Source organism: Hyaena hyaena, unplaced genomic scaffold (genome assembly GCF_003009895.1).
Source record: "Hyaena hyaena isolate Hyena2069 unplaced genomic scaffold, ASM300989v1 scaffold_70, whole genome shotgun sequence".
Classification (NCBI taxonomy): domain Eukaryota; kingdom Metazoa; phylum Chordata; class Mammalia; order Carnivora; family Hyaenidae; genus Hyaena; species Hyaena hyaena.
Window position 1 is genome coordinate 3,439,213 of NW_024080701.1, and position 19,664 is coordinate 3,458,876.

Here is a 19,664-nt window from a genome sequence, read left to right on the forward strand (position 1 = left end):
AATGCAGGTAGATTAAGAAATAAAATTAAATGAAACAAAATTCTTAAATCATACGTCAACTGTTTAATCACTGACATTTAATCAATTTTGGCCAACTTGATGCTATCTATAGTTACCACCAGATGCACTGCTAAAACCAATATTACTGACATGTATGATATCTTTTTATTGTTTTTTCTAACTTAAGTCCAGTGTTATTCTTTTAGGAGGAATAAGAGCCACAAGTAATAAAAAAATCATAAGTAATAGTATTCAAATAATTTTAAGATTAGACTCATCATTACCCAAATATTATTACATTTTATTGAATCTAAGATGTACCATTATCTTATGTTCTAAGAATGCTGATTAAATTATAAGAAGTCACTGATTATAGGATACATCCCAATTTCAGATATTAAAATATTTTAAAAATTAATAAAATATGGTATTTCCAACAGAGATCCACGTACACAAATTTTGTCTGCTTTTGTAAAATACATATATTATACTGGACAACTATGTGTCAAGCAGCACTAATGCCTGTGGTACAGAAACACAATGAACAAAGAAGATGGACACCTCACAAACTTTACAACAAACAGGTTCCTTCTAAAAAAAAGCAGCAGCTCCCTTACACCTGTAAAGTTCAAAGACAGAGAACATCACCATTAATATAAAAATATTACCTCGTCATTCTTAATAGATTCTGATCCTGATGTAGTTGCTACAATTAAACAAGATTTTTCTCTTAATCGCTTCACTGTATCAAACATCTGAAAAACAGATGAAATGATAAAAAAAAGATTTGGTTAGACTGATGAGAAACAGAAAAATTCACTAATTTGATTTTGTCATCATGTCACCAAATGTCTCTGACTTAAACTTTACATGTGCACACAGTATGCATATAAATAGTTATATAAGTAGTTTAAGTATATAAAAAGTGACTCCTGACTGTGATAAACACCTCCCCTAGTTGATTAGCAATATAGGTAAGCAGGAGGTTGCAGGCAACAAAATCAGCTGATTCCATCTGCAGGTATTAGTATACCTCTGCTTTTGCTAGGTAATCTTTTAAAATTATAAATTACTTTTTTAGTGCAAAGACATACAAAGACAAAAATACAAAATGGAAAGTGAAACCCTCTCCCTGATCCAAGTCCCTCTCCCCAAAATCAACTAAAGATTCTTAGTATTTGTTTGCATGAAAAAATTATCAGAATACATATTTCTTTATATTTACATATATTGTCATCAAAAGCAATCCTACCATATACATTGTTTCCTGTCTTTCTTTTTCACATACCCTTTATCTGTGGAGATGTTTCCCCGATAGTTTGTATAGATTAGTCCATTCTTTTTAACAAAAATCAAAGTTTCTGCAATAGGATGGTACATCCATCCACAAAATTTGTTTGTATTTGAAGGAGTCTCAGTCTCATGTGTAAAAACCTTTCACTAGGAACTTACAACACAACTTTATACTGAACATTTGGGGAAAATTCCTAATGATTTTAAGAGTGGAAATTCCTAATGATTTTAAGAGTAGACACAAGTTCTTTTTGTATATTTTGACAATGAACTTTGGTATTCTAAAATAAAATCAATTTTTGGGAATAGATCTCTAATATATAATGCAGTGTCTTCAGGATATACATGTTGAACTAAACAACATTTCAATTTATTTTCTAAATAAAAATTGAAAACTTATCTACTTTCTGTTTTGGTTTTCTATCTTAAATGATTATACTGGCAAACTTTACACAAGTACTGAACATTTGTGAATTCAAGATAAGTGTTAATAATAACATCATTACCTTATAGCTACACATCCAATTACACCAAACAACTTTAATGACTTACTCTATGGAATAAAAAAAAGCCAACTGCTTGAAGTACACATCAGTAGAAAGATCTCCATGGAAAATTACCAATCATATTCTAGTTATCAAAGCATATCTAGCTGATTACATCAGCATTTTTTAATAAATGTAGTGAGGTGAAGCTCCATAACCTTGGCTTCATGTTTTCATGTGGAGGGTCCCATTAAAGTAATATTCTGGCTTCTCTCCCTACACCTTATTCACCCCTCCCCAAAGGCACTGCCATCCACCCAACAGTTCAAGCTCCAAATGCAGAAGTCATTTTTGACTCCTTGGTCTCCCTCATCCCTTCCACCAGCTATCAGCTAGTTCTAGATTCTACTCCCAAATTACACCTGAATCACTCTGGCTTCTTGCCATCTGCATCCGAGCCTTGATTATGCTTTTTTCTCACCAGAATTTCTGCAATAATTTTCTAATAGTTTCCCCGCTTTTACTCTTGTACCCAAATCCACTTACTTTACAGCAGCCATAATGATCTTACAAAAGTATAGACATTATGTCACTTAAAATACTTCAATAGTTTCCCACTGTCCTCAAAAATAAAATCCACCATTTTACCCTCCCCTGGGAGGTCCTGTATGATCTGGCCCCTGGCTGCCCTTCCGGCCTTGTTGCCTACCTTCCTCCCCTTCCCTCATTGTGCTTCAGTCACACTGGCCTTCTTTCTGGTCACCTTAGAGCTTTTTCAGTGCTGTTCCCTTTTTGTAGAATATTCTCCAGATTTTTCTAAGACTGGCTCATGTTACCTCCTAAAAGAGGTCTTTCTGGTTACCCATCTGAAGTTACCCTCTATTCACCTACTGAATTATCCTTTTTCTTTCCTTCCTTCTTTTCTTCCTTCCTTCCTTCCTATCTTCCTTCCTACCTTTCTTTCTTTCTTTCTCTTCTTCTTTTTTAAATGTTTTATTTATTTCTGAGAAAGACAGCGTGAGCAAGGGAGGGTCAGAGAGAGAGGGAGACACAGAATCTGAAACAGGCTCCAGGCTCTGAGCTGGCTGTCAGCACAGAGCCCGATGCGGGGCTCGAACCCATGAACGTGAGATCGTGACCTGAGCCCAAGTTGGACGCTTAACCGACTGAGCCACCCAGGCGCCCCTTTCTTTCTCTTTCTCTCTCTCTCTCTTTCTTCATTTCTCTTTCTTTTTGAATTATCTTGTTGGATGCTTAACAGACTGAGCCACCCAGGCGCTCCTCTTTCTTTCTCTTTCTTTCTCTCTCTCTTTCATTCCTTCTTTCTTTATTTCTCTTTCTTTTTGAATTATCCTTTTTTTTTTTTTTTTTTCTGAAAGAGAGAAACAGTGTGAGCAGGGGAGGGTCAGAGAGAGAGGGAGACACAGAATCCAAAGACAGGCTCCAGGCTCTGAGCTAGCTGTCAGCACAGAGCCTGACATGGGGCTTGAACCCATGAACCATGAGATCATGACCTGAGCTTAAGTCAGACGCTTAACCGACTGAGCCACCCAGGTGCTCCTGAATTATCCTTTTCTTGTTTATTGCCTATACCTGAACTAGTATATGCTCCACGACAGCAAGCACCTTATCTATACTGTTCAGTGGGTAGAAATGACCATGGCACATAATAGGCATTCAAGAGATACTGACTAAATAATGACACAAATGAATAAATTTTAATTTATTTTATTTTAATTTTTAAAAATTTTTAATGATTTTATTTATTTTTGAGAGAGAGAGAGAGACAGTGCAAGCAGAGGAGGGTCAGAGAGAGAGGGAGACACAGAAGTTGAAGAGAGGCTCCAGGCTCTGAGCTAGCTATCAGCACAGAGACCAATGCAGGGCTTGAACCCACATACTGTGAGATCATGACCTGAGCTGAAGTCGGACGCTTAACCAACTAAGCCACCCAGGCGTCCCCCGAATTTATTAAAAAAAAAAAAATCCTTCCACTAGAATAGGAAAACACGTGAGTGACCATGAAATCAGCAGTAAATGACTTTACAATTGGAGAACAGTGGTTTAACATTACAGGCAAACAGAAGATTCTTAAATATATAAACCAAGATATGATCAGTTTATTTATCAGATTCACCTGTAGTATCCATGTTATCATGTCCTTCTGGCCTTCTAACTGAGGAATTCCTTTGAGTTTTTCCAAAAGCATTTGTATATTTTGAGCATTCATAGCTGAACTTCCCAATCCTTTTTTAAAACAGAAAAGTTACAAATCATAAATGAATATCTTCATAATCACGTATAAATTATAATTTACAGTTAATGTTATTCACACTGATAACCAAAGTTCATAATCACTCCCTTAAATACATTAATTTTTCAATGGAAGACTCTGTAATGACATGAAGTACTCAGTACTAAATTAAACTTGAAAAACTTGAATTACTTTAAAACTCTTAATACATTTTCCACTGGGGCTACTAAGTGAAATCTATCTTTAATGGTCTGTGTCTTGCTTTTCCTCCACTTGGTTCACTGTCTAGTAAAAGTAGTTAATTAGAACCAAACTCCCAAAAACATGAAGGTGGGAGCTGTTTATAACTGTAAACAGTTTATATCCATAAACTGTCTTCATGGATCTAAAAAATTCAGTTTGTAAATAAAAAGGAGAAGTTTTTCTCCTGTTGGTCTCATAATCAATGTCCCTGGAATGTACTTTGATGAAAATAATCTTAATCTAATAAATATCTAAATAAATCTTAAAAATCTAATCTAAACCTATCCTGTTCTGCTAGGTAAAAAACAGTGTAAAACAAACACATTATCATTCACTCAGATGTCAGCAATCATTTTACATTCAGGAACATTAATAACTTCCAAAGATGGGTAGTGTGAATGTTATGGCTGATGAAGCAGCAAATATTTTGTAATACTGAGACAAAGAAGGAAAGTAAGAAACACAAAAATGGAGGGAGGGGAATCATGCAGTAAAAAGTTGTAGTAGAGGATTAAAAATATATTTTTGTCTTTGGAAACATTAGTTAAGAACTAACGATGCTAGTAAAACTCTTAAACAATTTCAGAACGTGTATGCTTTAAGGAGTGGCAGATTAACACTCTATAAGAGCTAAACTTTCAGTTGGTAATTAGCTGAAACTACTGAAAATTAATACCAAAACATACTTGAAGCCTTATGGTAAAAGTCAAATGTCACTTCTTCTTCAGGAGCTTTCTGAAGCTGTTGTTTTTCTTCTAGTAAACCCAATGCCAGAATATGAAATGCCTAACAGAGGAATATGAAAAAATCTTTATTAAAAAATGTTTTTAATGTTTATTTATTTTTGAAAGAAAAAGGGAGAGAGAGAGAGACAGACAGTGAGCAGGGGAGGGGCTGAAAGAGAGGTACACAGAATCTGAAGCAAGCTCCACACTCAGAACTGTCAGCGCAGAGACCAATTTGGGGCTCAAACTCATGGACGGTGAGATCATGCCCTGAGCCAAAGTCAGATGCTTAACCCACTGAGCCACCCAGGCAGCCCTGAAAAGATCTTTAAAACTATGCTTCCTCAAGTAAATATATTTTAAATGAGGGTATAAAAATAAGCAATCTTATGGGTAAAAAATGGGCAAAGGTTATGAACCAGCAGCTCACAGAAAGAGAAATGATAAATACATATATGAAAAATGGTCAACCTCAATTAAAGAAATGTGAACTGAAACAAGACCACCCAGTTTTCATCTATTAGAGCAGCAAAAATTTTAGAGTTTAATAAAATACAGAGCTGGTTGAGGTGCTGGGAAACGGACACTTTTTGCCACAATGGTGATGGAAAAGTAAACTGGTGTAGCATTTTTGAAGGACAATTTGATACCTATCAAAAATGTAAAGGTACAGACTTAGTACTAGGAATCACTATGAAAGACATACTCAACTACGCAAAGACATTTGTACAAGGATGTACAAATTGTTATACAAAGACCTAAAAACAACCTAAGAACATCTATTAATAGGAGATTGGTTAAATGCACTATAGATATCCAAACAATGAAATATGCATCTGTCAGGAGTAAGATAGGCCTATATTTGCTAATGTGGAATGATTTCCGGAAGATACAAACCATTTAAAGTTTATTTATTTTTAGAGAGAGAGAAAGCATGCACGTGAACAGGGGAGAGGGACAGAGAAAGGGAGAGAGAATCCCCAGCAAGCTGAACCTGAGCCTGACCTGAGCCAAAACCCAGAGTTGGACATTTAACCAAATGAGCCACACAGGTGCCCCAGGAAGATGACGAACCTTTAACAGTGCTTATCTCCTAGGCAGGATACTAGGAGGTAGGCAGAAAAATTTTAATTTTTGATTTCAAATATATCTCCACGGTTTGAAAAGTTTTACTCATGTATTTACCTCTGCTATAACAAAAATCGAGATGCACATTAATGGTATGACAGCATTTAAAGCCTCCATACCAATAATAGCCAAGGAAGAAAATTAAATTTTAAATTAAGTTAAATAAAAATCCAGTTATAGCTACCAAAGGTGACAGTATCAAGAAATACAGCTACTTACACTTAATGAGCTAATTCTCATAAAAACTCTATGAAATTATTATACTTATACCACTTACCAACAGGGAAATTATTCTTTGCCCCTAAATAGAAAGTGGGTTAACCCAAGATTTCAAATCTGTCTTCAAATCTTTATTACACTCCTCATAATTCAAGTGAAATAAGAAATATAGAAAATTATGATGCAAAAGGGATACGACAATTTATTATTAGCAGGGTAGGCCTTTTAAAAAATGTATTTATTTAAAAAAAATGTTTTTTAATGTTTCATTTATTTCTAAGAGAGAGAGAGACAGCGTGAGCAGGGGAGGGTAAGAGAGAAAGGGAGATAAAGCATCTGAAGCAGGCTCTAGGTCCTGAGCTGTCAGCACAGAGCCTGATGTGGGGCTTGAACCCATAAACTGCGAGATTGTGACCTAAGCCGAAGTCAGACACTTAACTAAGGCACCCAGGTGCCTCCTCCCCCCAATTTTTTTAAGTTTATTCATTTATTTTGAGAGACAGAAAGCATAGGTGGGGGAGGGGCAGAGAGAGAGTGGGAGACAGAGACAGAGACAGAGAGAGAGAGATTCCGAAGCAGGCTCTGCACTGTCAGCATGGAGCCCAATGAGGGGATTGAACTTAAGAACTGTAAGATCATGACCTGAGCTTAAGGTGAATGCTTAACCAACTGAGTCATCCAGGTGACCTCCGCTTTTTTTGTAATATTAATGGGTGCCCAAGAGTAAGGATATTATTTAAAAAAAATTTTTTTTAATGCTTTATTTCTGAGAGAGAGAAAGCATGAGCAGGGGAGGGTAAGAGACAGAGGGAGATATAGAATCTGAAGCAGGCTGCAGGCTCGGAGCTAGCTGTCAGCACAGAGCCCGATGTGGGGCTCGAACCTACGAACTGTGAGATTATGACCTGAGCCGAAGTCGGACACTTAACCAAGCCACCCATGCGCTCCACTAAGAGTAAGGACATTAAAAAGCATGAGAATATGTCACTAAGAAAGTTTGTGCCACATCTAAACTCTTTTTAATGACCCCTAGGACTGAAGTTAAAAAGACCAAAAATCTCTCTGGCTTCTCAAGAACTCTATGAAGTAGAGAAAATATTCGAAGTAGAGAAAATAATTCAGGTATACGTACCATCTGAAGCATCCCTTCAGTCCACAAGTTAGAATCTGTGTCAACTGCCCGCTCAAATATGGTCCTGAGAATGTACATCATGATATCACAATTGAGAAGGTTAACCACTTTGCTGAAAGCAGGGCAGAATTCAGGAGGTGGTGGTGGTGGTAATGCTAAAGTGAGTAGGAGATGGATGGCAGAAGAGACAAACAAGTACATTTTTATTTGGATTATCCAACATGCTAAATTGCATATGTCCAAGTCATAGATTACATGCAAAACAACACATGATTTTTTTACTTTTTGAAAATATCAACATCAAAGGAATTATACATAAGTCACTATATCAGTTACCCAAAATAAACTCCATTTGCTATAAATTTAAAAATTGTATCACTGCTGATGTAAGCCATATCTTAATACGAGGGCAAGAAATAAAGGGGCCTTAACACTTTCATTAGTCACCCACTCTTAAAAAACAACAAAAACAAAAATGAAAAACACTATATACTTGGCTGATACAAAACCACAGTAAATAGTCAAAATAAGTCAAATCAGAATCTCACTTTTTACCTTCATCTTTGTTTTCTTGTTTTCTCCTTTTCTTCTGCATATGTTCCGCCTATGTATATATTAAAAAAAAAAAGTCTATCTTTAAATATACTGCCTGGCAGGCATGAAACAAATGGAATACTTTGAAGCAGGCAGGAAAGTTCCAGGAGCCGACCCAAATATCTTATATATTGATGTCTTAAAAATGTTACCTGGTACCAGAAATAAAATGACTGTCCTAGGGAGAGCCACTGCCAAAGAGATGAGTAACATCCCTCCTCAAGACTTTAGTTCCCATTCTTTCAGTCAACATTCATCTTGTGCCCATTATATTCAGGGCATTGTACTATGGCCTGGAAATTATTCATTTTGTAAGGACGAGTCCAGACATCACCCTAAGCAATCAAACTTAACGTCACCCTTAATGGGACGAATAGACATCATGAACCTGATTTGATACAATGTATTATCTATATAACATTCTTGCCCCAAAACATTTAATTTGAATCTAACCATGAGAATACAATCAGATACATCTAGAATGTAGGATATTCTAAAAGACCACTAGCATGTACTCTACATGGCAATGGCATATTATGAAATGGCAATATTGGGGCACCTGGGTGGCTCAGTTGGTTAAGCGTTTGACTTTGGCTCAGGTCATGATCTCACGTTTTGGGAGTTCGAGCCTCGCACTGGGCTCTGTGCTGACAGCTTAGAGCCTTGGAGTCTGCTTCAGATTCTGTGTCTCTCCCTCTCTCTGCCCCTCCCATGCTCATGTTCTGTCTCCCTCTGTCTCTCAATAATAAAAACACTAAAAAAAATTATGAAATGGCAATATTATAAAGACAAAAAAAGGCAAAAATATTCTCCTAAATTAAAGGAGATTAAAGAAGGGCAGCGCCTGGGTGGTTCAGTTGGTTAACCATCTGACTTTGGCTCAGACCATGATCTCATGGTTCGTTGGTTTGAGCCCCAAGTCGGGCTCTGTGCTGACAGCTAGCTCAGAGCCTGGAGCCTGTTTCAGATTCTGTATCTCCCTGTCTCTCTGACCCTCCCCTGCTCACACTGTCTCTCTCTCTCTCAGAAATAAATTAATTAATTAAAAAAATAAATTAAAAAAAAAGGAGATTACAGAAACATGACACCAAAAAGAGTGCAGGATCCATGACTGAATTCTCCTCCCCATGAGACTGGGATAAAGGATATTTTTGGTAAATAGAAAAATTTAAATATTGCCTATACTCTAGGTAACATCACTGATTCAATTTTAATTTCTTGGGTGAGATAATGGCCTCTATTAACGAGAACCAGTATAAAACTATAGAAAAACCAGGAAATTTCCTGTGGAGTTAGAAAGCATAAAGCATTTTAGGCTTATTTACTGAAGAGGATATTCTTTCCTACCTTGCTATGTTGCGTTTTGGAATAATGATAAAAGTACATATTGAAGTCTTTCAATGATTCATCTTTCAGTTCATAAACTCCATGGCCTGAAACACCTGGTTTCCTAAACAGAAAATACAGAGATGAACTGCAGTTTTCCTGTAGTATACAATGCTGACAAAATAAGAACCTAAACATTAATTAAAACTCAAAATCTAGAAGAAGTAATTGTATCTCAATCAGCTTGCTTAAACCAAAATGACTAATTTCATTCCAACAGTAAAACTAAAAACCTACATGGCAAGCTCAAAGTTCTAACAGCTCACTTATATTTAATAATTAAGAAATTTAAACAAATTTGAGCAAGTTTATTTTATATTATATGGACCTGATCTCAGGTGGGGTTTTTTTAAGCTTCTGAAATCTAAAATTTGCTTGTTCAACTAAAGCACACCGCATTGTCCAAGAAAGTCAAATCTAAAATGGTAGTGAGATATCAAATTGTAGATGAAAATACAGTGCAGAATCCTCTATTCAGCACTATAAGGAAAAGCACCAAAGCCAAAAGAAGTACATCATGTTTGTTCTACATATGAAACAGTTTTTGGTTCCTGTTGAATTTTTAAGTGAAATATTTTATTGAACATTACTAAACCATAAAAAACTATATCCCATTTTTAAAGTTATTTAAAACTAGTAATTTATTTGTTTATAAACAGAAAGTAGAAATTCACTACTGATAAGAAGTTTTTGAATTTCAAGAATTAATAATCCACTTAAAATCTTATTTTCATCTCCTATATCTCAAAGAAATCAAAGAATTGTAAAATCTCCCATTCAGTAGGCTAATTTTTTGTTGATGGTCTCCTTCACCATGCAAAAGCTTTTTATTTTAATGTAGTCCTAATAGTTTATTTTTGCTTTTGCTTCCCTTGCTTTAAAAGGAGATATATTTAGAAAAATATGTCTAAATTTTTTTTTAGACATTGCTACGATGTTAGAAATTACTGCCTGTGTTCTCTTCTAGGATTCTTATGGCTTTAGGTTTCATACTGAGGTCTCTAATACATTCTGGGTTTATTTATTTTTTGGGGGGGTATTTTTATGTATAGTATTAATAGGTGGTCCAGTTTCATTCTTTTACATGTAGCTGTCCAGTTTTCATTTACTGAAATGGTATTCCCAGTATCATTTATTGAAGAGACTGTGTTTTCCCCACTGTACATTTTTGCCTCCTTTGTCATAGATTAATTGAGTATATGGTCAACAGATTGACTACATGGTCAATTAATCAATGGGTGTAATTCTGGGCTCTATTTTCTCTTCCAATGATCTATGTGCCTGTTTTTGTGCCAGTGGCATACTGTTGTTGTTGTTGCTTTTTAAATTCCAGTATAATCAACATACAGTGTTATATTAATTTCAGGTCTAAAATATAGATTCAGCAATTCCATACATTGCCCAGTGCTCATCACAAGTGCACTTCTTAATTCCTATCACCTATTTCACCCATCTCCCCATGCACCTCTGGTCTGGCAACCACCAGCTTGTTCTTGGGGACACCTGGGTAGCTTAGTCGATTCAGTGTCCACCTTTGGCTCAGGTCATGATTTCATGCCTCGTGAGTTTAAGACTCACCTTGAGCTCTGTGCTGACAGCTCAGAGCCTGGAGCCTGCTTCAGATTCTGTGTCTGCATCTTTCTCTGCCCCTCCCCACTTTGTGCTGTCTTCCTCAAAAATAAACATTAAAAAAAAAAGTCTCTTTCTTTGTTTGTCTCCTTTTCCTTTGTTTGTTTTGTTTCTTAAACTCCACATACAAGTGAGCTCATTTGGTACCTTTCTCTAACTGACTTATTTTGCTTAGCTTTACACTCTCTAGGTCCATGTATACTGTTGCAAATGTTAAGATTTTATTCTTTCTTATGGCTGTGTAATGTTCCATTGTATAATATATACCATGTCTTCTTCATCCATTCATCTGTCTCTGAACACTTGGGCTGCTTCCATAATTTGTCTATTGTAAATAATGCTGCAGTAAACATAGAGGTGCAGGTATCCCTTTGAATTGGTGTTTTTGTACTTTCTGGGTAATAGTGTGCCATTACTGGACTGTAGGGTAGTTCTATTTTAACTTTTTAAGGAACCTCCATACTGTTTACACAGTGGATGCACCAGTTTGCATTTCCACCAACAGTTCAAGAGGGTTCCTTTTTCTCCACATCCTCATCAACACTTGCTATTTTGTGTATTTTTTATTTTGGTCATTCTGACTATACTGTTTTGATTACTATAGCTTTGTAGTATATCTTGAAATCCGGAATTAGGACACCTCCAGCTTTGTTCTTCTTTCTCAAGATTCTGTTGGCTATTTGGGGTCTTTTGTGGTTCCATACAACTTTTAGTTCGAGTTTTGTGGAAAATGCTGTTGATATTTTGACAGGGACTGCACTGAATCTATAGATTGCTTTGGATAATATGGAGATTTTAATAATATTAATTCTTTTAATCCATAAGCTGGACTATTCTTCCATTTGTTCATCCTCTATTTCTTTCATCAATCAAAAACTTAACTAGTAATAGCCTACTTCTGACTAGGAACCTTACTAATAACATAGTCAATACAATATTTTGCATATTTTGTATGTTAAATATATCATATGCTGCATTCTCACAGTAAAGTAGGCTAGCAAAAAGAAAATGTTATTAAGAAAATCATAAATGAAAAAATATACTAACAGTACTATACTGTAAAAACTCCGTGTGTAAGTGGACCCAAGCTATTCGAACCGTGTTGAAGGGCCAAGATTACTTACTATTTAAGTCACTTAGTATCATGAATGAGTATTTCTCATAGATTTTCCAAATATACTCACTTCTTATTTATTTTTATTTATAAATATAATTTATTGTCAAGTTGGCTAACATACAGTGTGTGAAGTATGCTCTTGGTTTTGGGGGCAGATTTCCATGGTTCATTGCTTATATACAATACCCAGTGCTCATCACAACGAGTGCCCTCCTCAATGCCCATCACCCATTTCCCCCTCTTCCCCCCCTCCACTCACCTTCAGTTGGTTCTTTTTATTTAAGAGTCTCTTATTGTTTGCCTCCCTCCCCCTCTGTAAGTATTTTTTTTCCCCTTGCCTTCCCCCATGTTCTTCTATGAAGTTTCTCAAGATCCACATATGCAAAAATACTCATTTCTTCAACAAACACATTACTAAGTGGTTACTGTGTACCTTTCATTTCACCCTTTCTAACCTGTACTCCATTCTTGTCTTAGTAGTTGAGGCAAGGACTTCAGAGCTTCTAGAAATATCCAAAGTACTATAGCAAAGATTGGTTTATTTCTCAAAATAAGTATAAATATTAAGTACTTACTTAAATGTGGCCACTTTGTTTATGACATTCTCTAAGCCAGTTTCATTATTTTCCTGTTGAAAAAATATTTTTGTCATTTTTACCTTTATGTAATGACTTTTCCTTCTCTTACTGTGAACTGCAAAACATTTCAACAGCATTCCTGAAGAACTTTGTAAACAATAGAAAAAGATCAACTTCCAGTATAAAAAAAATTAGGTCTGAAACCAATTAGCTTTGTTTTGAGGAAACAATTTCTTAACAGAAATAAGATCTATAAATAAGCTACTTAAGGAAGAAATTTTATCTAAATTTGCCCTCATATACATTTACGTACATACATACAGATACACACACACACACACACACACACACACACACAAACCCAACAGTTCAAAGAAAAAAGCTTAGGGTGCCTGGCTGGCTCAGTTAGTGGAACATGTGACTCTTTTTTTTTTTTTTTTTAATTTTTTTTAATGTTTTATTTATTTCTGAGAGAGAGAGAGAGAGAGAGAGAGAGACAACGTGAGCAGGGGAGGGTCAGAGAGGGGGAGACAGAATCTAAACAGGCTCGAGGCTCTGAGCTAGTCATCAGCACAGAGCCCAACGCGGGGCTCAAACCCATGAACCGTGAGATAATGACCCGAGGCAAAGTCGGATGCTTAACCGCCTGAGCCACCCAGGCGGCCCAGGAACATGTGACTCTTGATCTAAGGGTTGTGAATTTGAGCTCCAGGCGGGGTGTGGACATTACTTTAAAAATATAATAATAAAAAAATTAAGAAAAAAAAGAAAAAGAGCTTTCCTTATTTATTATGTTCATCACCCACATTATTTAAGCACATGTTCATGCTGTACCGATACCTAAAACCAAGGTTATAAAATAAATGGAATCTACAGCCAAACACATGTAGATGTCCAAATGTATTCTAACTTCTGCATTATAATAATTTTCTCATTGGCCAGAACTTCCTTGATCAAGGAATACTTTTTTTAATGAAGTCATTTAAAATCAGGATAAGAACATAGTTGAGATAGTAAAGCAAGCACACAGATTCCTATAGTTTTGCAAAAACTAAGGCATTTAACCTCCTTTTAAAATAATGCACATGGGGCACCTGGGTGGCTCAGTTGGTTAAACATCTGACTTCAGCTCAGGTCATGATCTCAGTTTGTGAGTTCAAACCCTGCATCAGGCTCTGTGCTGACAGCTCAGAGCCTGGATCCTGATTCAGATTCTGTGTCTCCCTCTCACTCTGCCCCTCCCCTACTCACACTCTGTCTCTGTTTCTCAAAAATAAATTAAAAAATGCACATGGGCAGGTGATGACCAGGTGGCTCCATCAGTTAAGCATCTGGCTCTTAATTCTGGGTCAGGTCATGATCCGATTTGTGAATTCAAAACTCCATCTGGCTCTGTGCTGACATCGCGGAGCCTGCTTGGGATTCTCTCTTTGCTCCTCCTCCTGCTTGTGTTCCCTCTTTCTCTCTCAAAATAAATAAAATAAAATAAAATAAATAAAATAAAATAAAATAAAATAATGCACTAGGGGTAACCAATGAAGTTACGGTATTCCTTAAAGCATTCTTTTTGCAAAGTATGGTATGCATATCACTAGTGGCATGTGAAATTTTTTATGTTGTACACAGTTACATATTTTTAAAAATTTCGATACTCACTTATTTTAATATGTATTGGGAAAAAAATCCAGAATCTAAACCTACTATTCCACTGATAGTATTGCTTAGAACGATGCCAAGAAAAATGTAAATTTATCTGTATTAATAATTATAAAATTGGTAGAGGGATATGCAGAAGTTATGAACATAATATGCCAAATGGTTAGGCTAAGAATCAACTAAGAATAAAACTAGAAAAAGGGGTGCCTAGGTGGCTCAGTCAGGTAAGCATCCAACTTCGGCTCAGGTCATGATCTCGCAGTTTGTGAATTTGAGCCCTGTGTCAGGATCAATAGCTCAGAGCTTCGAGCCTGTTCAGATTCTGTGTCTCCCTCTCTTTCTCTGCCCCTCCCTTGCTTGTTCTCTCTCAAAAATTTTTAAATAAACAAACAATAAAACTGGAAAAAGAGACAAATATTTTTGGGGAAAAATGATCAACAGTCAAAGTTTATCTCTATTCTACTTCTCTGGAAAACCTACAGAGCAGGTAAATTCAATTATCTTTTAAGAATCATTGTTCTAATCCATAATTAAATCTCAGGAGAAAAAATAATGAGACTCACAATCTTTAGGACTATGACTTCAATTATCAGCAAATACAAAAACATAAATATCACTTGAGGTGGCCACGAGACCATACTCTGCAAATCTCCAGTTAGAAGCAACAGATATACTAATGCAGGCTCACTCTGGGAGAGAGGGGAAGACATCAAGCCTGGATTGGATTACTCAGCAGTCTAGAATGCTTCTATCTAAACTTCTACCTTCTTTCCTTCACCTGGAATCAGCTTTGCCTCATAGTCTGATGGCTCCCAAGCTTTTCCAAGTTTCGTCACCATTTTCTCTCATAGGTACTCTTCCCAATAAATTCTTAAATATTTGTTTTGTCTTGACATCTGCTTCTCAGAAGATCCACACTGATACGTTACTCAAATAGTCTCAGTATTTCAAGGCACCCTCATTTTCTCTAGGGAATTTTTATTTTGAGGTAAACAAAAGTCAAGGAGTTTCCTTCTCTACAATGTTTTCCAAATAGCCATAATATTTCTCAAATGTTTCCTGATGCCCAAAGTCCAGAATTAAAGTTTATACCACTAAAGAATGAATAGTTGTAGATCTGCAAATTTCACTAAATAAAGTTTCCTAAAACTTCAAAGTAGATTTGTTTCCAATGCCAAAAAAGAAAAAAAACCCAACATATCTTAAGATGAATGGAGTAAAAAACAATGCTGGACTTACGTTCTCAGGTAAATTTTTGGCAATGGCACTGTGTGGCATGGGTTCAATACAAAGCAAGTGAATAATTTCTCTCATCGTGACCTCCTCTTTGGTCACATTTCCCACTCCGGGTACATAACGCTCGCCTAATACAAACAATGAAAACAAGAAGTAAAACAATCAATTGTTTTCTATTTAAATCTCTTCTACCAGTAACTTATAGAGAACTCTGCATTAAGTCTATGAGAAAGGGATTAAAAATTATTTAGACATGTTCCTAAATCTGAAAATGTATTTGTTAAAAGACAGAGGAAGAAAAATGAAGAGATCTAAAGAACACAGGCCTTCTCTTAACCTATCCACGTACACATATAAACACACACGCACAAAAGTATATATACACATACTCAGACATTATAAACAAGGCCCCTTAATTAAATTAGCATGTGTTTCTAATACTGGAAACAAGGCAGATGGCATTGAAAGACCAGTGGCCATCAGTAAACAAAAGCTTTTCCTTCAAGATCTTCAATTTTGTCTCTACTTGTTATTTAAGATAGAATAAAGTGAAAACTCACAAACAAGATCCTTAGAAATGTTGTTACAGGCTAAATGACAAAACAGTAATATGTATCATGAATGACTGGTGCTGCTAAAATGCCTACCCGAGCATGTTTCCATTTTGCATCTCAATAAACTGCCAAATGGAGAGAGAAAATAGCTAAATTAACTATGGGAATTTCACTGGTGTTGAAAACATCTAATTCTCATTGCCTTAAGAAGGCCTATGGTATCTGGCCTTATGTCACCACTGATTTGCAATCTACAAAGTCCTACTATATCTATAATAAAGTTATTATAAAGACAGGAAACTTCTGCCTAAGAGATTTGATAAATCTATAAATTAGCCAAAGAATGCCTTTTTGTGAAGTGAATTCATTTCAAACAGATTATCCCTCTTAACATTTGTAAAGCACATTATAACTTTCAACTTTTCTTCCTAAAACAATATTCTTAGAAGTTTAGTGCTAGGAAGAAGCTCAGGAATAATATAAGTTATCTTCCAATTTTACAAATCAGGAATCTGAGACCCCAAAAATGTAAATGCATGCTCTTGATATTATAAATGATTCATAAAAATCAATAATTACAATACATACTTTAGAATATTATATAGCTTATATATAGTAATAATACAGTTACTTACACACATCTATTAATGATAATATACATTAAATGTTGACTCCTGAAAGTAATGAACTTACTGTACTCAGGAATATAGCAAGTATTAACTAAAAATCAAATCATATAGGAGGAAAACCCAATAAGTTTAGATAAACACAGTAACGGTAAAATAATAGTACCAATAATAAAACAGTAAAAATATAAAATAGCTAAAATATACTGCTAGAAATTCTTCATACAGTATTCTAAGAACAAACATAAAACTTATCAACTTTTTATAATTTAATAAAGTATATCAATTTAAAAATCTTTTATACATTTACATCTCACTTTGCAATGAAGTTCACCACACTTTCTGCTGAGAAAGAGCAGCCAGTCAGTAACTATCTCTCTGAAAACAAGTAAAACGAACCCAAGTTTTCAGATTTAGCCCAGGGGTAGAATCCTCACTAGGAACTAATAGTAAAAAGCATATGTGTTACAGTAAAGTAAGAAACAATATCCAGAATGAGAGGTCAAGAACTTTTACCTAAGTGATAAAATCAACAAAGACTATAACACAGAACATTAAAAAAAACAACAACAAAAAAAACGTACGGCCAATATTTGCCCAAAGTAAAAAGAATGACACAATTTAAAAAACCTTATTTACTTAATTAAACCTGTATTACTTTGAAATTTCATGTATAAAATTTTTATATTTATAAAATTTCACAAAATTTTTTTAGCACTCAATGTATAGGTATTTTTCATCTATATTTCTAACAGGGATAATTGTATTCCAGACAAACAAGATCAAATAATTATATATGAGGTATTGAAAAATAAAGATGTAACAGAGCTGGGCTTTTAAAAAGCTAGGTTTCTAAACACATCAATCATATTAGTCACATTAATCTCTAATATTCTATGCTATATTTAGGAGGAGAGTAAAATGATAAATTATAGTTTTTATTAATGTTCTCTCTGAAAACAACTTGTAAGATTAATGTTTTAATCTTACCCACAATATAGATGAGGACTTGCAGCATTTCTTCTATTAACGTATTATATTGTTTAATCAAATCCTATTGAATCAAAAAAGAATGAATTAGTTACATAAGAACCAAAAGCCTTTATAAAACATACATTTCTGGATCAGACTCATGGTTTATGCGGTGCAGTATTTTCCTTCAGACTACAGCAGAAAATTAGGTAATTTCCTTTACTGACATCAAATTCCATAAGGTTCACAGTACCCGGCATATAGTAAGAACTCAAAAAAAATTATTGTTTTCATTATTATTACCATATACCTTAACTCAACAAACTAATTCTTAGGACTTCCTTCTTACCTGGGTTGGTGAAAGAGTGGCTTCAAATAACAGATACAAGTTATCATGAGAATACTCTTCCTTAACACCCCTCTTACTTAAGTAATGTATAGCAAATGAGATAGTTTTCACTGAGTATAAAACAAGACTAAAAAATCTGCTTTGTATTTTGTATCCTATTCTTTGGTCCTTTGCAAGTAACTTCTAATTTGAAAAAATAAAATAACATGATTCATAAATTCAAAGTGTGTAAGGACTACTTTGTCAGTTCGTAACATATATTAAAGCAATGAAGATATGACAAAACTACATAGGACAACAAATTATAAACTGTGAAAAATGTAATAAATACAAGTGAAGAATATCCTTATTAAATAAGGAACTTTTTACAAAAACTGAAAAAGAGGAAAGGACTAGAAAGATAATTTACTATCAGAAAGGGGGGACAAAGGTCAATAATCATGAAAACATGGTCAACTTCACTGTTACTTAAAGAATTACACCTGCAAATAAAAGACCACCTTTCACCTACCGTAACAACTAAATTAAAGACACTAGTGACATAAGAGATGTACACACTGCAAAAGAACGTACACTTTAGTAACTCTTCTGAGAGCAGTGTGACAATATGTATTAACAGTCTTAAGAAAGAGGATATTATTTTCTCCAACTAATCCTCTTCTAAAAGTTTACCTTAACAAAATAATTAGGCATGTATTTAAACACTGAGGTACAGAGATGTTTATAAGACCAAAAATAAAAATTAAAAAAACCTCTTCAGCAATAGGGGACAAAAGTATAATGCAACTGTACAGTGCAATACCGTATAACCTTTAAAAATTATGATATAAAGGGCGCCTGGGTGGCTTAGTCGGTTAAGCGTCCGACTTTTGCTTAGGTCATGATCTCGCAGTTAGTGGGTTCGAGCCCCGCGTCGGGCTCTGTGCTGACTGCCAGCTCAGAGCCTGGAGCCTGTTTCGGAGTCTGTGTCTCCCTCTCTCTCTGACCCTCCCCTGCTCACGCTGTCTCTCTCCCACTCCTAGAAATAAATAAAAAATATTAAAAAAAAATTATGATATAAAAAAAAGGGTGGTGTATTCATTTAAAGACAAGAAAAAAAAACTATCATAATATCTCATTAAGCACAGAAAGCAAATTACCAAAGAGCACATACAAAAGGATCCAATTTTTGTTTTAAAAACAAACAAGATGGGAATGTAAACTGGTACAGCCACTCTGGAAAACAGTATGGAGGCTCCTCAAAAAATTAAAAATAGAACTATCCAGAGGTGCCTGGGTGGCTCAGTTGGTTAAGCATCTGACTTCGGCTCAGGTCATGATCTCACAGTCTGTGGGTTCAAGTCCCGTGTCAGGCTCTGTGCTGACAGATCAGAGCCTAGAGCCTGCTTCAGATTCTGTGTCTCCCTCTCTCTCTGCCCCTCACCCACTCGCTCTCTGTCTCTATCTCTCAAAATAAAATAAAGACATAAAAAATTTTTTTAAATAAAT

General features: G+C 35.2%; 1 protein-coding gene across 1 annotated transcript in view; it reads right to left on the reverse strand.

Annotated features, from left to right (window-relative positions):
• Window positions 1-19,664, reverse strand: part of UBR1 (ubiquitin protein ligase E3 component n-recognin 1) — a 137,534-nt gene that overhangs the window by 46,549 nt on the left and 71,321 nt on the right. The window contains exons 20-28 of the mRNA XM_039232795.1: window positions 17,846-17,909; window positions 15,679-15,803; window positions 12,781-12,833; window positions 9,421-9,523; window positions 8,035-8,083; window positions 7,480-7,634; window positions 4,962-5,061; window positions 3,916-4,025; window positions 669-755 (exon numbers count right to left, since the gene is read on the reverse strand). Coding sequence (XP_039088726.1) covers window positions 669-755; window positions 3,916-4,025; window positions 4,962-5,061; window positions 7,480-7,634; window positions 8,035-8,083; window positions 9,421-9,523; window positions 12,781-12,833; window positions 15,679-15,803; window positions 17,846-17,909 — 846 coding nt within the window. The remainder of the gene's footprint in view (window positions 1-668; window positions 756-3,915; window positions 4,026-4,961; window positions 5,062-7,479; window positions 7,635-8,034; window positions 8,084-9,420; window positions 9,524-12,780; window positions 12,834-15,678; window positions 15,804-17,845; window positions 17,910-19,664) is intronic.